The sequence below is a fragment of the Pongo pygmaeus genome, chromosome 19 (assembly GCF_028885625.2).
Source record: "Pongo pygmaeus isolate AG05252 chromosome 19, NHGRI_mPonPyg2-v2.0_pri, whole genome shotgun sequence".
Lineage (NCBI taxonomy): Eukaryota > Metazoa > Chordata > Mammalia > Primates > Hominidae > Pongo > Pongo pygmaeus.
The window spans coordinates 3,590,147-3,610,878 of record NC_072392.2 but is presented as its reverse complement, the minus strand read 5'-3'; the positions used below and the strand labels follow the sequence as shown (position 1 = coordinate 3,610,878).

General features: G+C 46.6%; 2 protein-coding genes across 5 annotated transcripts in view; both read left to right on the top strand.

Annotated features, from left to right (window-relative positions):
* The window catches only part of NCBP3 (nuclear cap binding subunit 3), a 41,510-nt gene extending 23,477 nt beyond the window's left edge, over positions 1 to 18,033 (top strand). The window contains exons 10-15 of one of the 2 annotated variants that reach the window (XR_008495190.2): positions 1,539 to 1,848; positions 3,860 to 4,014; positions 5,646 to 5,807; positions 6,857 to 7,019; positions 7,482 to 7,643; positions 17,711 to 18,033. Coding sequence is in view for 1 of the 2 variants with exons in the window: in XM_054459301.2 (XP_054315276.1) it covers positions 1,539 to 1,848; positions 3,860 to 4,014; positions 5,646 to 5,807; positions 6,857 to 7,019; positions 7,482 to 7,590 (899 nt within the window). In the remaining variant the exon portion in view is untranslated. Of the gene's footprint in view, positions 1 to 1,538; positions 1,849 to 3,859; positions 4,015 to 5,645; positions 5,808 to 6,856; positions 7,020 to 7,481; positions 7,990 to 17,710 lie in introns of those variants that run through there. The other variant, XM_054459301.2, reaches the window with a different exon arrangement.
* A 964-nt stretch (positions 18,034 to 18,997) lies between these two features.
* ITGAE (integrin subunit alpha E) overlaps positions 18,998 to 20,732 on the top strand; it is an 83,506-nt gene continuing 81,771 nt past the window's right edge. For all 3 annotated transcript variants that reach the window (XM_063655743.1, XM_063655744.1, XM_054459282.2), the window contains exon 1: positions 18,998 to 19,070. In XM_063655743.1, coding sequence (XP_063511813.1) covers positions 19,037 to 19,070 — 34 coding nt within the window. In that variant the 5' untranslated portion in view covers positions 18,998 to 19,036. The remainder of the gene's footprint in view (positions 19,071 to 20,732) is intronic.

Below are 20,732 nucleotides of genomic sequence, written 5' to 3'. Positions count from 1 at the left end.
AGACCTTGTCTTTACAAAAAATTAAAAAATTAGCCAGACCAGGCATGATGGCACATACCTGTGGTCCCAGCTACTTGGGAGGCTGAGATTGCCTGAGCCTGGGAGGTCAAGGCTGCAGTGAGCCAAGATTGTGTCACTGTATTCCAACCTGGGCGACAGAGCAAGACTTTGTCTCAAAATAATAATAATAATACACATACTTTACTGTTACACAGTTACACTTTTCCAGTTTGAGCTACTTTAAAATATTTTCATCATATACTTTTTATATCCATATTAAGGAAATTAAAAAGCAAATTGTCCCTATTTCTAGTACCCTGTATGATGACTGAGTTCATCCTACATTTTTCCCATTTGTCTGTTTTCATAATAAATAGTATAACTCTTATGAACATATACTTTATATTCTACTTCTTTCGTTTATTGTATTTTTCCATTTTCATTATTCATGGTGCTTATGTTCTATAAAGGCACTGTGAACACTGAATTAGCAAATACCGAATCGTACATAGCCTCTGGTCACATCATTTTTGTCAGTTGATTAATATGTAACCTTGTTTTACATATGTTTCTCTCTTTTTTTTTTTGAGACAGAGTCTCGCTCTGTTGCCCAGGCTGGAGTGCAGTGGCGTGATCTCGGCTCACTGCAACCTCCGCCTCCCGGGTTCACGCCATTCTCCTACCTCAGCCTCCCAAGTAGCTGGGACTACAAGCGCACACCACCACGCCCGGCTAATTTTTGTTGTATTTTTTAGTAGAGACAGGGTATCACCATGTTAGCCAGGATGGTCTCGATTTCCTGACCTCGTGATCTGCCTGCCTCGGCCTCCCAAAGTGCTGGGATTACAGGCGTGAGCCACCGGCTGGGCCCATATGTTTCTCTTTAAAGACACCTTATTTAAGACACATTGTTGATTCGTTAACATTGAGTTCACAGCCAATAGCCCTATAACTCATGCCTGAATGCCTTACCTGATACGGTATTTTTCCACAAGGCACATCACAGCCCCCTTGCATCTAGGAACACTAGGCAGCACTTCAGCACGACACTCAGGGCCATTTTAAGCAGTGAAATCACTAGCAGCAGGCACAGAAGTGTAAACAATGTGGCACTCGGTGGACTGAAACACACGCTTGTGCACAGCATGAGATGAAACAGGAAGGCTGAGTGTTGCTTTGTTTGACCTCCGCTGGGCGCGTGCGTGCCAGCAAATGACCATGGAAGCAGTGCAAGTATTCATTTTGGAGTTACAAATAAATTTGGTAAATTTGCAAATACAAAATCTGTGGATAATAAGTGTCAGTTGTATTTTAAATGACTTTATGGCATTTGATTAGGCTGCTACATCATACTTCACCTAGCCATCCTCCTGTTGCAGTATCAGAGTAATGTCCATTCGGCACTATTATAGATAGTGCTCCAATAAAATGTCAGGGATGGGAACCCCACCTTTTAAAAAGGTCACCGATGTAGAGTAGAAAATCATACTTGTTAATTTTAGTGCTTTTTCTAATGTTTTCTGGTTAAATTTCTTCAGGGCTAGTGAATGTTCCTGAGGAACCCATTGAAGAGGAGGAAGAGGAGGAGGAGGAGGAAGAGGAAGAGGAAGAAGAAGACCAGGACATGGATGCAGATGACAGAGTGGTGGTAGAGTACCACGAGGAGCTCCCGGCTCTCAAGCAGCCCCGGGAGCGGAGCGCGTCTAGACGATCCAGTGCCAGCAGCTCAGACTCAGATGAAATGGACTATGATCTAGAACTGAAAATGATTTCCACGCCTTCACCAAAGAAAAGCATGAAAATGACTATGTATGCTGACGAAGTGGAGTCTCAGTTGAAAAATATTAGGTAAAAATTTGTTTTACCAATGCTAGCTTTTAATTTGATTTTAAATACTAATATAACTTCTTAATTCCTCCTAATTTTATAATATCTTTTATCTATTCTGATTTCAGTCCCTTGTAGGAGTTTAATAAACGCATCCAGTATTTCCTCTATACAAGCAGTGATTCTTGTTATAAAAACAAAAGACAACATAGAAAGTGAAAATCATCTGTATTCCCATTCTTTCTCAACAATAACTACTGTTAGCAATTTGGTGAATAACCTTTCAGCTATTTGTGTGTGTGTGTGTGTGTGTGTATATATGGCACAGGGAAAAACTATAGATATATTTATATAAAAGTATACTTTTTATAAAAATGAGGTTATGCTATTTATAGTTTTGCATTGTGCATTTTTCACTTAATATACTGTAGACATTTTTTTCAACTGTATATAGTCTGTTGTTTGAAAGTATCATGATTTATTTAACCAGTTCCTTTTTGATGGACTTTAGGTTTCTATTTTCTTACAATTGCACTAACTAAATAAATTCCTCAAAGTCCAGTTACTACACAAAACAATATGTGTTTAAAAAGATGGTAAGTATTGCTTTATTTTTTTTCCAGAAGGGTTTTTTGTGTGTGTTTTTTTTTTTTTTTTTTTTTTTTGAGACAGAGTCTCTCTGTGTCACCCAGGCTGGAGTGCGGTGGTGCGATCTCGGCTCACTGCAAGCTCCGCCTCGGGTTCACGCCATTCTCCTGCCTCAGCCTCCTGAGTAGCTGGGACTACAGGCGCCCGCCACCACTCCCGGCTTATTTTTTGTAATTTTAGTAGAGACGGGGTTTCACTGCGTTAGCCAGGATGGTCTCAATCTCCTGACCTCATGATCCGCCTGCCTCAGCCTCCCAAAGTGCTTGGATTACAGGCATGAGCCACCGTGCCCGGCCTCCAGAAGGGTTTTAATCACTCACATTACCACCTATTACCTATAAGCTCACCAGCCTTAGCTATTACCATTCTTTCTAATGTTAGCTAGTTTCATGAACAAAAAAAAAATAGTTATTGTAATGTGCATGTCTTTGATGACTACTAGGGGCGAGCAGATTCTGTGCAGGCAGAATCCACAGTTCTAAGGGTTAGAGTCTAGGGATGCTCTGTGTAACATAATGTTTGTGGGGAAGGGAAAAGACCATTCAAGCTGATTTGTTTGTATGGCCTTGTTCACCACATTCTTTTTTTGTTTGTTTGTTTGTTTTTTGAGACCCAGTCTCGCTCTGTCGCCCAGTCTCGCTCTGTCGCCCAGCCTGGAGTGCAGTGGAGCGGTAACACGATCTTGGCTCACCACAAGCTCCGCCTCCCGGGTTCACGGCATTCTCCTGCCTCAGCCTCCCGAGGAGCTGGGACTACAGGCCACCACGCCCGGCTAATTTTTTGTATGTTTAGTAGAGACGGGGTTTCACCGTGTTAGCCAGGATGGTCTCAATCTCCTGACCTCGTGATCCGCCCGCCTCGGCCTCCCAAAGTGCTGGGATTACAGGCGTGAGCCTGTTCACATTCTTATTTTTAGTTTTCAGAGAACTTTCTGGTAGAGAATGCTGCCGGAACGGTGCTGGCACCTAGCATGGTAGCGTATCTCTTTGAAAGAGAAGTCTGCCCTTTAAAGAGAGAGACTGTAGACTATACTGTGTGTTGACTACAGCCACATCACAGCATGTGTGAGTGGAAGCCTCAGTCTCTTCGTAGGCCTCTACTTAACGTTTTTCCCAGAAAAGCGGGACTTGTAGTTATGTGCTCTGTAATAGCACATACACATGTGGAAACCACCTTCGAAAACCTGCTCACCAGGACTAGTCTCTTTAGAGCAGGCAGATCATGATTTCCATAAGCAAATAATTATAAGTTTATGGATTTGTAAGTGAATGTTGGCCATTCTGGATTTCTTAAATTGTTTCCTCCAAAGTATGAGATTGTTGTTTGGGCCTTGTCTCACAGTTGAAGTTGGTTAACTGTGCCCCGTCCTACCCCCTTTTTAAAGGAACTCCATGAGGGCAGATAGTGTATCTTCAAGCAATATCAAAAACCGAATTGGTAACAAATTACCACCTGAGAAATTTGCAGATGTCCGACATCTATTAGATGAGAAACGTCAGCACTCCCGTCCACGGCCACCAGTCAGCAGTACTAAATCAGGTACTGTTCTTCACTTGGATTCCTGGCTGGATTCTGAGCTCCGGAAAGCAGACTGGGGCAGAGAGAGGTTCCTGAGTAAAACATGCGATGTGTGAACTGATTTAGCTGTCCTGGTTCATCATGTCTAAATTGTGGGCTAGGTGTTGGAAATTTAGGAAATGAAAAATAATCAGACTTCTGAAAAGCCAGCTTTAAATATTTGTATTCCAAATAATTACAGTTGTTCCTTGGTATCTCCGGGGGATTGCTTCCAGGACCCCCTCCCCGCCCCCCTACAGATACCAAAATCCATTGATACTTAAGTCCCTTATATAAAGTGACATATCTGCATATAACCTACACACATCCTTTCATATACTTTAAGTCATCTCTAGATTATTTATAATACCTAATACAGTATAAATTCTTATCCTGTATTTTGTAAAATTTGTATTATTTTTTGCTGTACTCTTACGTCTTACTTTTTTTCCACATATATTCGATCAGCAGTTGGTTGAATCTATAGATGTGGAATCCATGGATGAGGAGGGCCAACCATATTTGACTCTCTATGACACTGGTATACTTTATATACAAGAATAATAGAAATTAAGTTTGGTGGTTGTCTGAACGGTTAAGAGTTTGAACTAGATCATTTCTGTGTTCAAACACTGACTCGGCAGGTCTTTAGCCGTACCTGCTACGTGCCAGACCCTGGGCTAGGTGCTAGGAATGTGAGAAGCCTTTGGAGGGGACGCAGAGCCGTCATAGATCTACTGGGGAAATTGTGAAAGACCTTCTTAGAGAAAGTAGCATTGCAGCCAGGCCTTGGAGAGGGGAGGAACTCTGTCGGCAAACCTGATTTTTTTTACATGAGAAGTAACCTGATCTTCTCTCTATTTTAGAAAGACAACTTGAGGGTGGAGTGGGGTGGGGTAGAGAGTTAAAAAAGGAACAAGAGCCTGAACTAGGTCAGTGGAGACAGAATGGATAAAGAACAGGAAGTCTTGTGAAGGAAGACTCAGTGCTAGGAAGTGTTGGAGGAAAGGAGCTTAGGTCTCAGTGACCAGAGAGACCAGGGTGCTGCTCTCTGAGAGAAGCTGAAGTGAAAGGAGACCTCGGCACAGGGCCTCATCAATGAATGTGTTTCTGTTGTTGCTGTGGTTGTTAGGGGGAGCTCAAGAGGACAGGCAGATTTCTGGGGGGATTGAGGGAAAAACACATTTGATCCTTTGCCTTTTCCAGTCTCTTTATATTTACTGGTTAAATGTAATAAGTTTATTGGGAACTACTTGTATGTTCAGATTGTGCCTTCCGCTTTCCGGGAGCTCACAGGATTTTTTGTTCTCTGAAACTTTTGTAAATTATTTAGTCTTCTTGATTCTGCTTAAAGAAAAAAAAGAAAAGGTTGTTTCTTCAGAAATTTAGTTCTGGAGCAATCAGTTGAGGATTTTTCCTCTGACAGCCCCTATGTCCGAATTTTCCTAGGGAAACCCAGACTGATTACAAAGGAAGAATACTTAGCAGCCTGACTGTCAGCCCCTGTGTCCTCGGGGCGGGGGTTAGCGCCAGATCCTTTAGAGGTGTCAGGCGGTTGGTGCCGAGCATAAAGCACACACACAGTCACTGGTGCACTTTTTCTCTTTTTTCAGATATACGCCAGCGGTTAGGAAAAAGACCACATTCTCCGGAAAAGGCTTTTAGTAGTAACCCAGTCGTTCGGAGAGAGCCCTCTTCTGATGTGCATAGTAGGTTAGGTGTTCCCAGGCAAGATATTAAAGGCCTCTACGCCGATACTCGGGAGAAGAAATCAGGTTGGTAACACTTAAAACTGATGGGAATGGGGATTCAGTGAGAGCAGAGGACAGTAGGTGTATTGGAGAAATACTTTCTTAGCAGAAGGCAAGAAACAGCCCATGCCAAACATAAGTGATTATTCCTTTTCCATTATAGTTATCGTCAGCATCAGCATCAGCATCAGCATCATCCCAACAGTAAGGAACGCTTAGAAAATAGAAAAAAATAGCACACTCCTAGCTCTTTCTGTTTGGCACAAATCTTTGTAGTTTCATGTGAGCTATTCTGGTCTTTGTCCACATACAAATCCTACTTTTTTCATACAGCATTTTATTGTAGTTGTTTGCCACATTTTATAATCTTTATAAATAAAACTTTTAGGCCAGGCATGGCGGCTCAACACCTGTAATCCCAGCAATTTGGGAGGCCGAGACGGGGGGATCACTTGAGGTCAGGAGTTCGAGACCAGCCAAACCAACATAGTGAAACCCTGTCTCTACTAAAAACACAAAAATGAGCCGGGCGTGGTGGCGGGCGCCTGCACCACTGCACTTCAGCCTGGGCAACAGAGCAAGACCTTGTCTCAAAAACAAAAACAAAAACAACTTTGAATTGCCTTATAATGTGGCTATCCACAAAATTCGAAACACGTATTTCTCTATTGTTAAATTTTCATAAAATATATTTCAAAAATTAATGGAAGGGATCTGGGAGTGGCCTACTCCTGGCAGAATGGATTGGCACACAGGGTGGTGTCTCAGCAGGGAAGGGCAGGAGTAGGAGGAAATGGCCTCTCAGGTGATTCTGATGTGTCTGGTGACAGGGAGGGACCTGACCTGTCCCCCACGGTGAGAATCCCCTGCTGGGTCCAGACCCCTCCGTTTGCAGGCAGGGGCTGCGGCCTGGGAAATGAGATTTTACCTGCCCAAGGCTGCACTATGGTGGCAGGCGCCCCAGACTGCTGGCGTTCCCTGCACAGCAGGTGTTGGCAGTGTTGCTGCCCCCTCAGTGCTACCCTGCTTCTTAGTGCTGACTGTGAAAGTGAAATGCCATCTCATCCAAACAGGTAATTTATGGACTCGCCTAGGATCTGCACCCAAGACCAAAGAAAAGAATACGAAGAAAGTGGATCACAGGGCACCTGGCGCTGAGGAAGACGACTCTGAGCTGCAAAGGGCGTGGGGGGCTCTGATTAAGGAGAAAGAGCAGTCTCGCCAAAAGAAGAGCCGGTTAGATAACTTACCATCTCTCCAGATTGAAGTTAGTCGGGAAAGCAGCTCTGGTTCAGAGGCAGAGTCCTGATGCCCCTGGGGCCTATGGCAGCTGCCCTAAAGCCTGACATTCTTGCACAGGGTGGGGCGTGCAGTAGGAACCTTCCCCGCAGGAGCTGGCGCCCTCTCGCTCCTGCTCACACAGTCACCCTCAGCTCTTGCTACTTCGGCAAGACATCTTAAGAATGTGACACGTTTTCAAGGGCATCTCTATCTTTCGCTGCAGAGTTGTAGTTCTGGGCCCTCGATTCCTTTCCCACCACCCCACAGGCTTTACCCTTTGAGAAAAAGGCAGCCCTCCAGATTTTGTAGACATTTTTCTTAATATTTTTAACATTGTGTCTTTTAAAAGAAATGTTTTACACAGTTCATCCAAAGAGCAGAGAACTGAACTTCTCACTATTGCCTTGGCCCTGACAGCTGTTACCAGCACCCTTTTCCCAAGAAAAGTCAATTCCCAGGTGCTTATTGGACATCCTTCGAGGGGGAAGAGGAGGGAAGCGGCCAGCTCACCCTTCCGGGACCCTAGTGTGGGGGCGAATCTCACGGACCTGACCTCAGAGGTGCACCAGTGCCGCCCAGGTAGATAAGAGCTGCAGCATTGACTGTGCTTCCGTCCTTCCCTCGGGGATTGCTCATGGGCCTCTTACTTGCTGTCAGCTTGATGTGAAGATCAACTTCAGTGCTGTGGGATTTTTAGGAACAAAAAACTGTGACGTCTGGATTTGGGGTTGATTTTTGTGCTAGGGGTGGGGTTATGGGTTAATGTTGAAGAATTTTTAAGTCTGTATTATGTTTAAAACACGAATGATTTGAAAGTTTAAATTTTTAAGTTTTATATGTGGAAATTCTTCCTGTTGGCTAAAGGGGAAGCTCAAGTGGTGTCTTCTTTTGTGCTGTTAAATATATATTCTATTCTTTGGAAGAAGGCAGAGAGAGGAGTCTTATTATTTTTAAATGCTCCTAGTTGTATAGTCTGTCTGTTGTACATAGAGTTCAGCTTGTTTTTTGGCTCCAGTAGGAAAAAAATCCATCCATCTGAGATGGGGTCCTGTTGTTTATTATCACTCTAGAAGTTATACATTGATATTTATTCTTTCTGTCCGCAAGTTGTGGCACCTGAAGACATCTTCAAAATTAGCAGAAAAGATAATAGTTATAAAAATTTTAGTTCATTTATTTTTAAACTCCTTTCAGATTATTTTACCATTAGGAGGAGGTAGATTGTTTCGTCTTCCTGTCTGATTTTTGTTTTGTAGTATTTAATTTTGTATTCCTCTGCAGTTTTAAGAAACAGTGTTTTTCTTCGGTTTGCTGGAACATGGGAGTCAGAGATGGTAATAAGCCGTGGTCCTTTTTGCGATGTCACGACTCTTCACCTGCCTGGGCTGTTGTGCACACAGTGCAGCCTGGATCCTGTCGATCTTTACTTGTGGCTGAGCTAATGGTCACATTGATAGTTGATTACACTGTGGCACGAATTAATGCAGAACACTGTTATTAATAAAGGAAGTAAAGGGCTGCAAGATTTAAGAGCTGCAACAAAAACTGTATTGTCCCATATTTTGTTGATTAACCTGCTTTAGAGAGATTAGAGGATATAACCATGATATATTTCAGCTTCTTAATAGGATTCTAGGAAAGAGATGGTTCTGGTTTCTCTGCCAGTTGAGACTTAAGACATCTGAGATTTCTCAGCTTTTCTTTCCCTGTGAAGCATATGGCTGAGAGCCAGGTTCTTAGGAAGGGTCAGGGTTTGGGGAGTTGGTAGAGTGAGAAGTGCGGGGGCCTGAGAATCGGACACCTGGATGTCAACCCCTGGCTCTGCTCCATGGACCTGGGCCTCAGTTTTCCCGTCTAGCAGTTGAGCGGGCTGTTACCAGAATTCCTGGTTTTGTTGGTGCGTCTCAGTGGCGGTTTACACTTCCCAAGCTGTGACGGCAGTGGGCTCGCCAGCATGAATTTCTACTGCAGGTGGAGGAGGCGCCAGGGAGACAACTGAGGGCGTGCATGAGGTGTAGACAGGAGCTTATTCCCAAACTCAGGGCGTGCATGAGGTGTAGACAGGGGCTTATTCCCATCCCAGCACAGTCTCTGCTTCTATTGACGGGGCAAAGATGTTGTGGTCAGGGTGCCAGCTGGCATGGCCTCTGCAGGGTTTAGAATATGCTCCTTCACAGACTTTCGTTTTGGTTTTCCACCAGCAGCTCAGGTCCATTTGTTCCATGGCCTTTCAGCACTCACCAGTCTCCTGCTGGAAATCAGCAAAGACATTCTGGAAGGAGGTGGCATGCAGTCAAAACTGGGTCTTTGATCTAACCAAGAAAAATACACACTTGAGTAACCTTACAGTTTTCACAGACACACAGAGAGAACCCAGAAAGGCAGCTTTAAAGATTTTTACTTCTCGGAGTTACTGGCCTTATTAGTCTCTCTAACCCTCCTCCCCACTCTCAGTCACTCAGATCTTGCAACATCTTGAGTGTGTCCTGAATGACGAGGCCTTTGCTTTGGAGTTTAAGAGTGAGAATGGATAGTCAGGACAGGCGCCTGGCAGGCAGCTGGGCATGCTTTTACCCTGGACGCTCCCCACACATGTGGGCACAGGGCTGCACACTTTGTGTGCTCCTCTTAGTCTTATGTGTAGGAGATTTTACATACATGTTTGCTGCTTGATGATAATTGCAGATACCTCATTTGTTTCCCACTCTCCTCTCTGGAGAGTTACCAGGTACCCAGGATAATTTGTGGCGTCCTCAGGATGTAGTCTCCTCCTCTGGCCCCCTTGTAGTCTGATCCTGTGAACCCCTCCCAGTTCTTCAGCCACTGCCCTTTCCAGCTGCATTTGTACAGCAGCCTCTTCACTGGTCTCTGCCCTGTCTCCATTCTGCACGCTGCAGCGGGATGAACCTTTGTTGTTGTTACCAGCTTAATTTAGATGTAATTTGCATACAGTTCAGCCATTTAAAATGTACACTTGAGTGGCTTTTAGTATATTTACAGAGTTATGCACCAGCACTGTAATCAATTTTAAAACACTGATCACCCAAAGAAACCCTAAGTCCATTAGCAATTCTCCCTATTCCTTCTTCCCTCTTAGCCTCTGGCCACCACTGATCTTCCTTCTCTGTGGATTTGCCTGTTCTGGACAGTTCATATAAATGGGATCATATACTATGTGTCTATTTGTGACTGGCTTCTTAACATATTTCTGAGGTTCATCCATGTCATAGCATATATCAGTATTTCATTTTTTAAAATTGCCAAATAATAGTCCATTTTATGGGTACGCCACATTTTTTTTTTTATCCACTCATTGGTTAACGGGCATTTGAGTTGTTTCTACTTTAGGGCTATATATATATATTTCTATTTCTATTTCTATTATTTATTTTTGAGACAGAGTTTCGCTCTTGTTGCCCAGGCTGGAGTGCAATGGCACGATCTCGGCCCACTGCAACGTCCGCCTCCGGGGTTCAAGTGATTCTCCTGCCTCAGCCTCCAGAGTAGCTGGGATTACAGGCATGTGCCACCACGCCTGGCTAATTTTTTGTAATTTTTAGTAGAGATGGGGTTTCACCATGTTGGTCAGGCTGGTCTTGAACTCCTGACCTCAGGTGATCTGCCCACCTCTTCCTCCCAAAGTGCTGGGATTACAGGTGTGAGCCATCGCATCTGGCCCTTCTTTTTGGCTATTATGAATAATGTTGCTACGAACATTCCTGAACAAGTTTTTGCATGGACAGGTGTTTTCATGACTCTTGGGTGTATACCTAGGAGTGGAATTGCTGGGTCATAATTATCTTTAACCTTTTGAGGAACCGCCAGGTGGTTTTTCCAAGCAGCTGTATCATTTTGCATTCCCACCAGCAATGTGTGAGGGTTCCAGTTTCTCCACATCTTCACCAACACTCATTATTTTCTGTGTGAAGTGGTATCTCATTGTAGTTTTTTGTTTTTATTTTTTCTTTTTAGAATACATTTTGTACAGATGGGGTCTCGTTATGTTGCCCAGGCTGGTCTAACACTCCTGGCCTCAAGTGATCCTCCTGCCTCGACCTCCCGAAGTGCTGGGATTACAGGCATGAGCTACCACCCCTGGCCCTCATTGTGGATTTGATTTGTATTTTTCCCTAATGACTAATGATGTTGGGCACCTTTTCACATGCTTCAGGATGACCTTTCTTAAATATAAATCTGATGCTGTTATTCCTCTGCTTGAAAGTTTTCCAAAGCTTCACTATCGCCCCGAGAATGAATTCCACACTCCTGATCGCATGAGTCCAGTAATTCAAGGCTGCAGTGAGCTATGATCAAGCCACTGCACTCCAGCCTGGGCAGCAGAGCAAGACCTGTCTCAATAAATACATACATACATAAATCCCACCCTTTTTGATAGCATGTTATAAGGCTCACCAAGGTCCATCCTCTGGTAGTATCCCTGGCCTGTTCTCCCCATCTCCCGTGCCCTCTGCCCACCAGTTCCCTAGATGCAGCTTGATCTCACTAGCCCTGCAGACTGTGCACAGAGCTGTTTCTACCTCCAGCGACATGCTTCCCCCAGGCTTCTCCCCTCCCGCCTCAATCTTCCCCTCACCAACTTAAGGTCTTAGGGGCCCTTCCCGGAGGCAATCCCCAACTTCCAGAGCCAGGGTATAGGCTACTTCTATGTGTCCCATGGTACTACCACAGAAGAGTCTCAGCTCTCTCCAGGATTCAGTTCTAAGGTCAGTACCTAAGATAAAAATGGAGTGTAATTAAAATTCCTCTTAGAAATCTAAGGAAGGTGCCCTATTGAAAACCAACATCTTGAGGTCCCATGTAGTCATTTCTTGCCCATGTGGGAACAGATTACTGTTTGGTTGAGTACCAAGTGAAGTGATTGGCCTGCAGTTAGGGCTGTGTTGTGCAAAAATCACTTGTTTTTGGGTGTTAGAACCACATTTGGGCGAGAAGATCACTTCTGGGGAGCTTGGGAACTGAGGCAGGCCACAGGTGCAGCAGAGGCATGAGCTTGCCCGGGCCCGCCCTCCTGTCTGTGCTCATGGAGTGAAGGAGGGGCCAGCAGAATGGTCCAAACAACTGATTTGTTTTTCTTTTTTAAAATCTTTTTCGGACAAATACCATTGTGTTTAAGTGAAATGTGTGTATAATGCCAAATCACTGTACCCCACAACCCCGCACACCTCTACACTGGACTGTAATTTCTTGTTCCTAGTTTGTCTTGCTAGACTGTAAGCTCCGTGAGAGCAGGGACCGTGTCTGCTTGTTCAGTGGGCTTTCCCCCGTGCCTGCAGCATGCCTGGCATCTAGCAGGTCTTCTGTAAAGATGGGATGAGTTTGTAAACCCTCCAGCCTCAGGAGTGGCTCCATCCTCTGAGGCTCTGGGGCCCTCTGACAGGCTAGTCATTTTTCTGCCATGTACGTACAATGCTTTATTTTCATGTTGTATTTTCCTTTCTAGCCAGTAAGCAAGCTCCTAATGAGCAAGTTTCTTTGTGGTGTTATCTCTGTATCCTTTCATCAGGCCAGCCCAGAGTAAGTAGTGCTTCGAAAATGTTTGGTAAATGAATGAATTATGGTAACCCAGCCCAGCTCTGGCATTACTGTCTGCAGGTTAGTCTAATTGTAGATGAAAGCCCCAGATTCAAAAAAGGGAAGATTATTCAGAAGTGCATATGGTTGTATAAGAAAAAAAAAATCTCATTAAATAGACCTGAGTAAACTTCAAATTTTGATGATCTGGCCATGTCAGAGCTGAAGCTTACCCAGCTCTCTAAAGCATTTGCTAGGGAATCATGCAGATGGTTCAAAATATTTTTTAGAAAAGCGTTCACCTGTCCTGGGATAGAAGTAGAGGAAGCTGGTAGGCAGGCGCTAGGCCCTAAAGAAGGACTCCTGAGCCAGTTCTTAAGCCTGTGGTCCTGTTGGTGAGGAAACTGACAGCAGTCCAGAGCAGGTGAAAAGAGCGGAGCTCATTCCTGCAGTGGCTCTTTTGCCTAAAGCAGCATTCCTCAAACTTCTCACTCGAAGCATTAAGTTACGATGAGATGCTAACACGCGCTTTAGACTTAAGTCAAAATTTACTGTGAAGCCACAGCAAACCATGGCTTCACAGATGAATTAGTTACTACACAAATAAGTTTGGTACATAAGTACAGTAATTGCTTTTAAACCTTATAATAACAGGCAGTAAATTAGAAGTTAAACCGTGTTTTTCTTTTACGAACTGAAGAAAGAGAATGCTTTTGATACTGAGAATCGCACGCTGTGTCCAGGCAGATTGTTCTTGCTCTTGCATAACCAGACCCACAGTAAATATCTACAACTTTTCTTACATGTTTATAAAATAAATCTTAGAAGAAAAATATTGTAGCTTTTTTTTTTTTTTTTTTTCAATGAAACTCTATGAACATTTCGCAGAACTTTGTTCCTGGGAGTAGTTAGGGAAATGCTGCTTCAAAAATCCGATTTTAAGTAGTTGTGAGGCATCAGAGTGGAATTTGGCTGCACTATCCGTAAAACTCGAGAGTATAGGCAGTATTTCACCTACCAAGGTCAGTACCCTGCCTCAGGATTCTTACTGTTCATTTGAGCAATTCCGGGGCCCTCTCTGAATGACCAGATTTGTAAATAGTTGAGACTTTGTGTTATCTCAAATTGTCACCGTCACCTCTGGGCCAGTGTAGGTTAGTGAGGTCGAGAGGCCCACACCATTGGGAGAAGAGAATTCTCGGGCCAGGCGTGGTGGCTCACGCCTGTAATCCCAGCACTTTGGGAGGCCGAGGCGGGTGGATCACCTGAGGTCAGGAGTTCAAGACCAGCCTGGCCAACATGTTGGAACCCCGTCTCTACTAGAAATACAAAAATTAGCTGGGCATGGTGGTGGGCACCTGTAGTCCCAGCTACTTGGGAGGCTGAGACAGGAGAATTACTCGAACCCGGGAGGCAGAGGTTGCAGTGAGCTGAGATCGCGCCACTGCACTCCAGCCTGGGCGACAGAGTGAGACTCTGTCTCAAAAAAAAAAAAGAATTCTCACCTTCCTGTCCCTTCCTAGAATTTTCGTGGTAGTGTTCGATCCTGTGATGTGGCCATCCTCTTCTCAGGGCCTGTGAGAGGCAGGCAGCATCTTTAGCTCAGGTAGAATGCTTATTGGGGAAAGTCAAATAGGATGGCGGCTGGGGCTGGGGCCCTGGGGACTCCTTCTGCCCCACATACTCAATTGGAAAGACTGAGCAAGTCCCCTCACCTCCTTGGGCCTCAGCTTCCCTGTCTGTCAAATGGTGGGCTCAACTGGGGTGAGCTCCAGTTTCCTTCTAGTGCTAATGGGTGTTCAAGGACCCTTGCTCTCCTTTCCAGGGAGCATCAGGGGTGGGGGCTAGACAGCAGGAAAGAAGTAGGGGTTTGTAAACAAGAGATCCAAGCCCCTGGACCCTTGGTCGCAGCACCCAGTGCAGCCCTCGCCCTCCCAGCCCCTTCCTTAGAAAGGACAGGAGAATCCACTCCTTGTTCTCTCCCTGTGCCATCACCGTCTCAGTCCCCCACAGATCTGAAGCCAGAGATGCCAACATGGTGAGCACCCTCTTGCTGTCTTATTCACGTAGGCTTTTCTTGGTGCCTGCACATGGCCCTTGTAAGGCCACCAGTCTTACTGGATTATGACCTCATTTAACCTTAATTACTTCCTAAAAGCCATATCTCCAAGAAGAGCCACATTGGGGGTTAGGACTTCAACATATGAATTTGGAGGACATTTACAGTTCAGTCCACAGCACCTGGTCATGTGGAGATCCCAGTCTGCATTTGTGGGATGAAATCTCTGCTTTTTTAAAATTTACACACCACCTAGCTGGGCACGTGGCTCACACCTGTAATCTCAGCACTTTGGGAGGCCAAGGCAGGGGATCACCTGATGTCAGGAGTTCGAGACCAGCCTGGCCAACATGGTGAAACCCCGTCTCTACTAAAAATACGAAAATTAGCCGGGTGTGGTGGCAGGTGCCTGTAGTCCCAGCTACTCGGAAGGCTGAGGCAGGAGAATTGCTTGAACCCAGGAGGCAGAGGTTGCAGTGAGCTGAGATTGTGCCACTGCACTCCAGCCTGGATGAAAGAGCAAGACTCCATCTCAAAAACAAAAATAAAAAAAGTTTACACACCAAAAGAGCTGAAGGCAGGAGAGTTTGTGGTGGTGCAGAGTCCTGATTCTGGAGGAAGCAGACCTGTTTGGAGTCCCAGCTCTGCTCCTTACTAGCTATGTGGCCTCTCGGAGGCAGCATCCTCATCTGAGAAATCGGATTGACCTTGTAGGTGGCTGAGAGCTGCTCAGACGAGGGCTCGCCTGTGAGGCCTTGGCACTGAGCAGGGCACTCCTACTGAGCGTTCAAAGGTCGTGAGTGCCACTGCTCTGCAGCCCTAGGTTCTGGTCTCAGCAGTGTCATCACTCTTTCTGGCTTCCTAAGAGTCAGAAGGCAAGTGGGGGACTAGAACCATTTCCTGCCTCTGAAGGCTGTGCCTCAGTGCTTTTGACTCACTCTGAAGACAGCAGGCAGCCCTTTCTGTTCTTTTTGGAGACGAAGTCTTGCTCTGTCGCCCAGGCTGGAGTGCAGTGGCGCAATCTCGGCTCACTGCAACCTCCGCCTCCCAGGTTCAAGCAATTCTCCTGCCTCAGCCTCCTGAAGCTGGGCCTACAGGCACACGCTGCCACACCTGGCTAATTTTTTGTGTTTTTAGTAAAGACAGGGTTTCACCATGTTGCCCAGGCTGGTCTCAAACTCCTGAACTCAGGCGATCCGCCTACCTCGGCTTCCCGAAGTGCTGGGATTACAGGTGTCAGCTACCACGCCCGACCCACAGGCAGCCCTTTCACCTCACACCGAGCTTGTCTCCTCCATCCATGAACATTTTGCAACTTTTTTAAGGTTCACACTATGTTGTCTAGATTGGACTCAAACTCCTGGGCTCAAGCTTTCCCAAGTAGCTTGAACGTCTTAAGTAACTGTGACTACAAGTGCACCTGGCCATTTTTTCTTTTTTTGAGACGGAGTCTCGCTCTGTCACCCAAGTGGAGTGCAGTGGCATGATCTCGACTCACTGCAAGCTCCGCCTCCTGGGTTCACGCCATTCTCCTGCCTCACCCTCCCGAGTAGCTGGGACTACAGGCGCCCGCCACCATGCCCAGCTAATTTTTGTTTGTATTTTTAGTAGAGACCGGGTTTCACCGTGTTAGCCAGGATGGTCTTGATCTCCTGACCTCGTGATCCGCCCACCTCGACCTCCCAAAGTGCTGGGATTACAGGCATGAGCCACCGCGCCCGGCCCACCTGCCCATTTTTTAAAAACTTTATTCTTCCTAGTATCAAGGGAAGAAAGAAAAAAATTTAAAAAAATATATAAAACTTTATTTTGAAATAATTTCAAAATCACAGCAGTTTGAAGGGTACAACAAAGAACATTTTGCCACATTTTCTCTTTGATTTGTTCCCTCCTCTTCTCCCTCACCCCTTTTTCTTCCTATCCTCTCTGAACCATGAACCATTTGAGGGTTATTTGTATACATCATGCTCGTTTATCCATAAGATGTTTTAGTGAACATTTCCCAACAACAGGGACAGCCTCTCACATGCCCATGGTACAGTTCTCAAATTCAGGAAATGTGTAATATTCTCTGATCAGTCCAAGAGTTGCTAATTTGTAGTTCCTGTTTCAGATTTGCCAACTGTCCCAATAATGATTTTGAAAGCCGTTGTTTTTCTGGTCCAGGATCCAATCCAGGATCAGGCGCTGCCTTTAGTTGTCCTCTCTGCAGCCTCCTTTCATTTGGAGCAGGTCCTCAGCCTTTCTTTTGTCTTTCATGACATTGATGTTTGTGAAGAGTACAGTCCAGTTTCTGTTGTAGAACGTCCCTGAAGTTGGTCCCGGAATATTTGTTTAAAGTGAGTTGGGAAACCACATTGACATGTCTTTTGGTTATGTGTGTATTTGTCAAACACCCAGCCTTGTGCTGGGTGCTGTGACGGGGAGCATTACTCAACAGAGCCTGGCCCTGACCTTGGGGATATAGTTTGGGTTTGTGGGGAAAGCAGATACCGCCAGGTGGGCTTTACGGACCCCTATGTGTCTCATGACTAGAGGCACTGACGCTTGGATAAATACATACTGGATGGATGCAGGATGAGTCAGCATTCTAGAAGTCTGCAAAGGTACAGAAGTGGCCCTGCTCCCTGTCCAGCACCCAGTCATCAGCTTTCCCTGGCTTCCCGAGGTACCCTGACGTTCACACTCCAAACACAAAGTCTTCTCTCAGGAATCTCGAGTGAGCTGCAGTCTGGGTTCTAGCCCTGCCCTAGCAGGGATCTGCTCAGTGACTGGGCTGCTCTCTTCCCGCTTTAGGCCAGTGCGGGGGAGAGGAGACCACTGTGACTCTCCCCAGTGCCCTTGGAGCGCAGAATGAAGTGAGGAGAGGAGGAGGGTCACGAGCCCTGGAGCGCTGGGGAGACAGGCTGTGGACCGCAGGCCCCGATCCTGCCTGGGACAAGGTTCAACAGAAGTAGGATGGTTTCATCATGACCTGGCAGGAAAACCACCAGACCTGGAATTTCGCTTTTACAACTGTTTAACTTCTCTGCTGTTTAACTTCTGTTTCATACAGGATGAAAACCGGTGAATTGTAATCTCACATAACCGAGCAAGATCTAGTAGTCATAAGCACTTTGTCAGAGCAAAGCAGACAAGGCAAAGTGTTGGAAATGTCGTCGGATCTTCACAGAACCTTAGCCAAGCAACCTTTCAATGCGAGAAACAAAATAACATGGATTTTTATCTAATAATGAAGTCAACACCATTGTCCACTCTGTGTTAACACATCCACATTTCAAAGTGAATGGGGCTGCAGACACTCATGGGAGGGAGGCTTGGAATGTCCTGCCTTTTTACATTTAATTAAAATTAAATAAAATATATAAAATTCAGTTCATCAGTTGTTATAGTGACATTTTAAGGGTTTAGTACCATATGTGGCCCATGAGTACCATCCTGGACAGTGTCGACCTAGAGCAGATCCACCCCTGCGCAGAGTTCTGTTTGACGGCGCCGCTCTGCACTTCAGCAGCCTGGGGAGCAGGGGTGCAGGAGAGTTCTTTCTGTGTCACAGACTTGGTCACACAGTACAGATCTGACAGATCAGCACTTAAATACGACTGAAACTGTCAACGGCGTGTTCTGTGGGATGCTGGGATGCCTCAGAGGTATGCTGGAAGATGTATAGAATTTTACTTCTTCTGTTATTCTGGTAACTCAGAGTCCTGTTCAGTCAGTTTCCGTGTCAGGATGCTGTCCTGGTTTTAAAGAGAATGAACGCAGCCAAAGTTGAATCGAGGCAGTGATTTCACTCAGTGCGTTGGGTCTTTCCACTCATCTGGCCCTCCAGAACCCCAGGGCCTTGAGTGCATGGGCTGGTACAGGAGCCCAGTTTTTGGCTGGGGAGGCAATTCCTATGGGAGGGGGACCCCTGTCTCAATGCTGAGGCAACCACCACCGAGGACCTTGGGCTGGAAGCTGGGCTGAGATGTCTGGTGGTAGGTTCTGAGACAGGACAGGGGACCGACTCAAATGGATGATACGGACGGCAGGCTGGATTCATGTTGCTCCTGCACCTCCAGCATCTGCTGAGGACACCTAGAACTGTAGCCCTGGCCAAACCTCAGCTCCCTATTCCATCAAAGTTTGGGTGGTAGAGTGGGGCTGACAGTAGCCCCTAAGCTCCTAGGGTCCAGCCCACAACTGAGGAAGCCACACGGCTGGTTGTGTATGAGCCGGAGTGTCTCTGTTTGGTTGAAAGTGCCTGTCTGTGGGTCCTTGCTGGTGTGTGTGCTTCTGTCCCCGCCTCCTGGCCTCCTGGCTGAGGGGAAGCTGAGTGGGCCACGGCCCATGTGTCGTACGCCTCGGCTCCCACGCAGCTGCCTCTGCTCCAGCGAGGATGTGGCCCTTCCACACTCTGCTCTGCATGGCCAGTAAGTCCTCTCACCCGCTGCCTCGAGGGGCTGCTGTGCCCTCAGCTCCAGCCAGGTGTCTGCAGACTACAGCCTTGACTGTCTGTCTCTGATGGGGCTCAGTTAGAGCCAGAGGTTAGAGAGTAGCAGCTCCTCCAGGAAAGGAGTCTTGCTCCAGGAGACCCCTTGCTCCAGGAGACTCCGGGAAAGTGGGTCAGATCCCCAGGCTTGTTGGGAAGGGCGGCTGAGGCTTCGTGTTGCCAGTTCTGTCAGCCAGGGGCTTTGGACTCCAGGGCTCTGCCATTCTGTTCCTCCTCCAGCCAGCCTCCCCCCGCCACCGAGGCCCTCTCCCCATGGCACCCACTTGGGGCAGGGCCTCGCCCCTGTAGTTTGTTCTCTGAGTGTGGAGGCTCCGCCTGGCAGAGCTCCCTTCTGTTACAGAGCAGGGATTGGGCTGATGAGGGTGAGGACCCTGTGAGAGTGTTGACCAGAGACTGGGGGCAAGTGTCTGTATGGTAGAGGGTGTGAGTGTTGGCGGGGAGCCTGCTTCCTGTGCTGTCAGGCCCAGGGTGAAAACTGGAATGTGGGGTGGGGGGAGGCGCTTCTGCTGCCTGGGGGGATCCCATTTTAGCCTTTAACTGTCCCATGGAAGCCTCTGGGCAAGCCAAGCCATGAATCCTTTTGTGGGCCCCCCGTGATGAGACAGCACGGTCAGGTGAGCCCCTGGAGGCTGCTAAGATCAAGCCGGAGGCCAGGGTGGTCCTGCCTAGTGATCTGAGCAGACTTCCTATGGGTCTCCTGCCCCTGCTCAGGAGGTTGGCTGGAGAATTGGATGGGCATCAAGCTTATGTGGATGAAAGGCTCCTGGTAGCTGAGTTCTCCCTGAAAAATGGGCTGAGGCTGTACTGGGAGGGGACTTGGGATTAGCATCCCACCTGGGGCCAGATCACCCAGGAAGCAGGCCACAATGTGTAGGGTACCAGCAAGGCACACGTTTTTGGACAGATTTTAATATTTTATATTTCTTTTCATTTTATTTTATTTTTTGAGACAGAGTCTTGCTCTATTGCCCAGGCTGGAGCCCAGGCTGGATCTTGGCTCACCGTAACCTCTGCCTCCCAGGTTCAAGCAATTCTCCTGTCTCAGCCTCCCAAGTAGCTGGGATTACAGGCGCCTGCCACCATGCCTGGCTAATTTTTGTATTTTTAGTAGAGACAGGGTTTCACCATATTGGTCAGGCTGGTCTCGAACTCCCGACCTCAGGTGATTGACCTGCCTCGGCCTCCCAAAGTGTTGGGACTACAGGCATGAGCCACCTTGCCCGGCCTAATATTTTATATTTCAAAAACATCAGAATAGTCACCATGGAAAGGTCAACAGTTTGTTGAACTTCCTTTTATTTTACAATTTAGACTTCTCTGTTTTTAGTTACATGTGGGGTGTGGAGAGAGTCTCACTCTTTTTATGGCTTGTGGCTTTGATCTCCCATTACCAAGAGTATCTGGAGCAGATGCTTAGACGAGACTCTTGTCTACCCTCTCCCAGTACAGAGGAGGTGACTGGGACACAGAGTGGGCAGTGACTACCCAGGCTTGCAAGCAACTGACAATAGACACGGGGCTCAACCCCAGGCCTCTGTCCTGCCTCCCAGCTCCAGAATACTCCTGCGGCTCATCTGTCTCC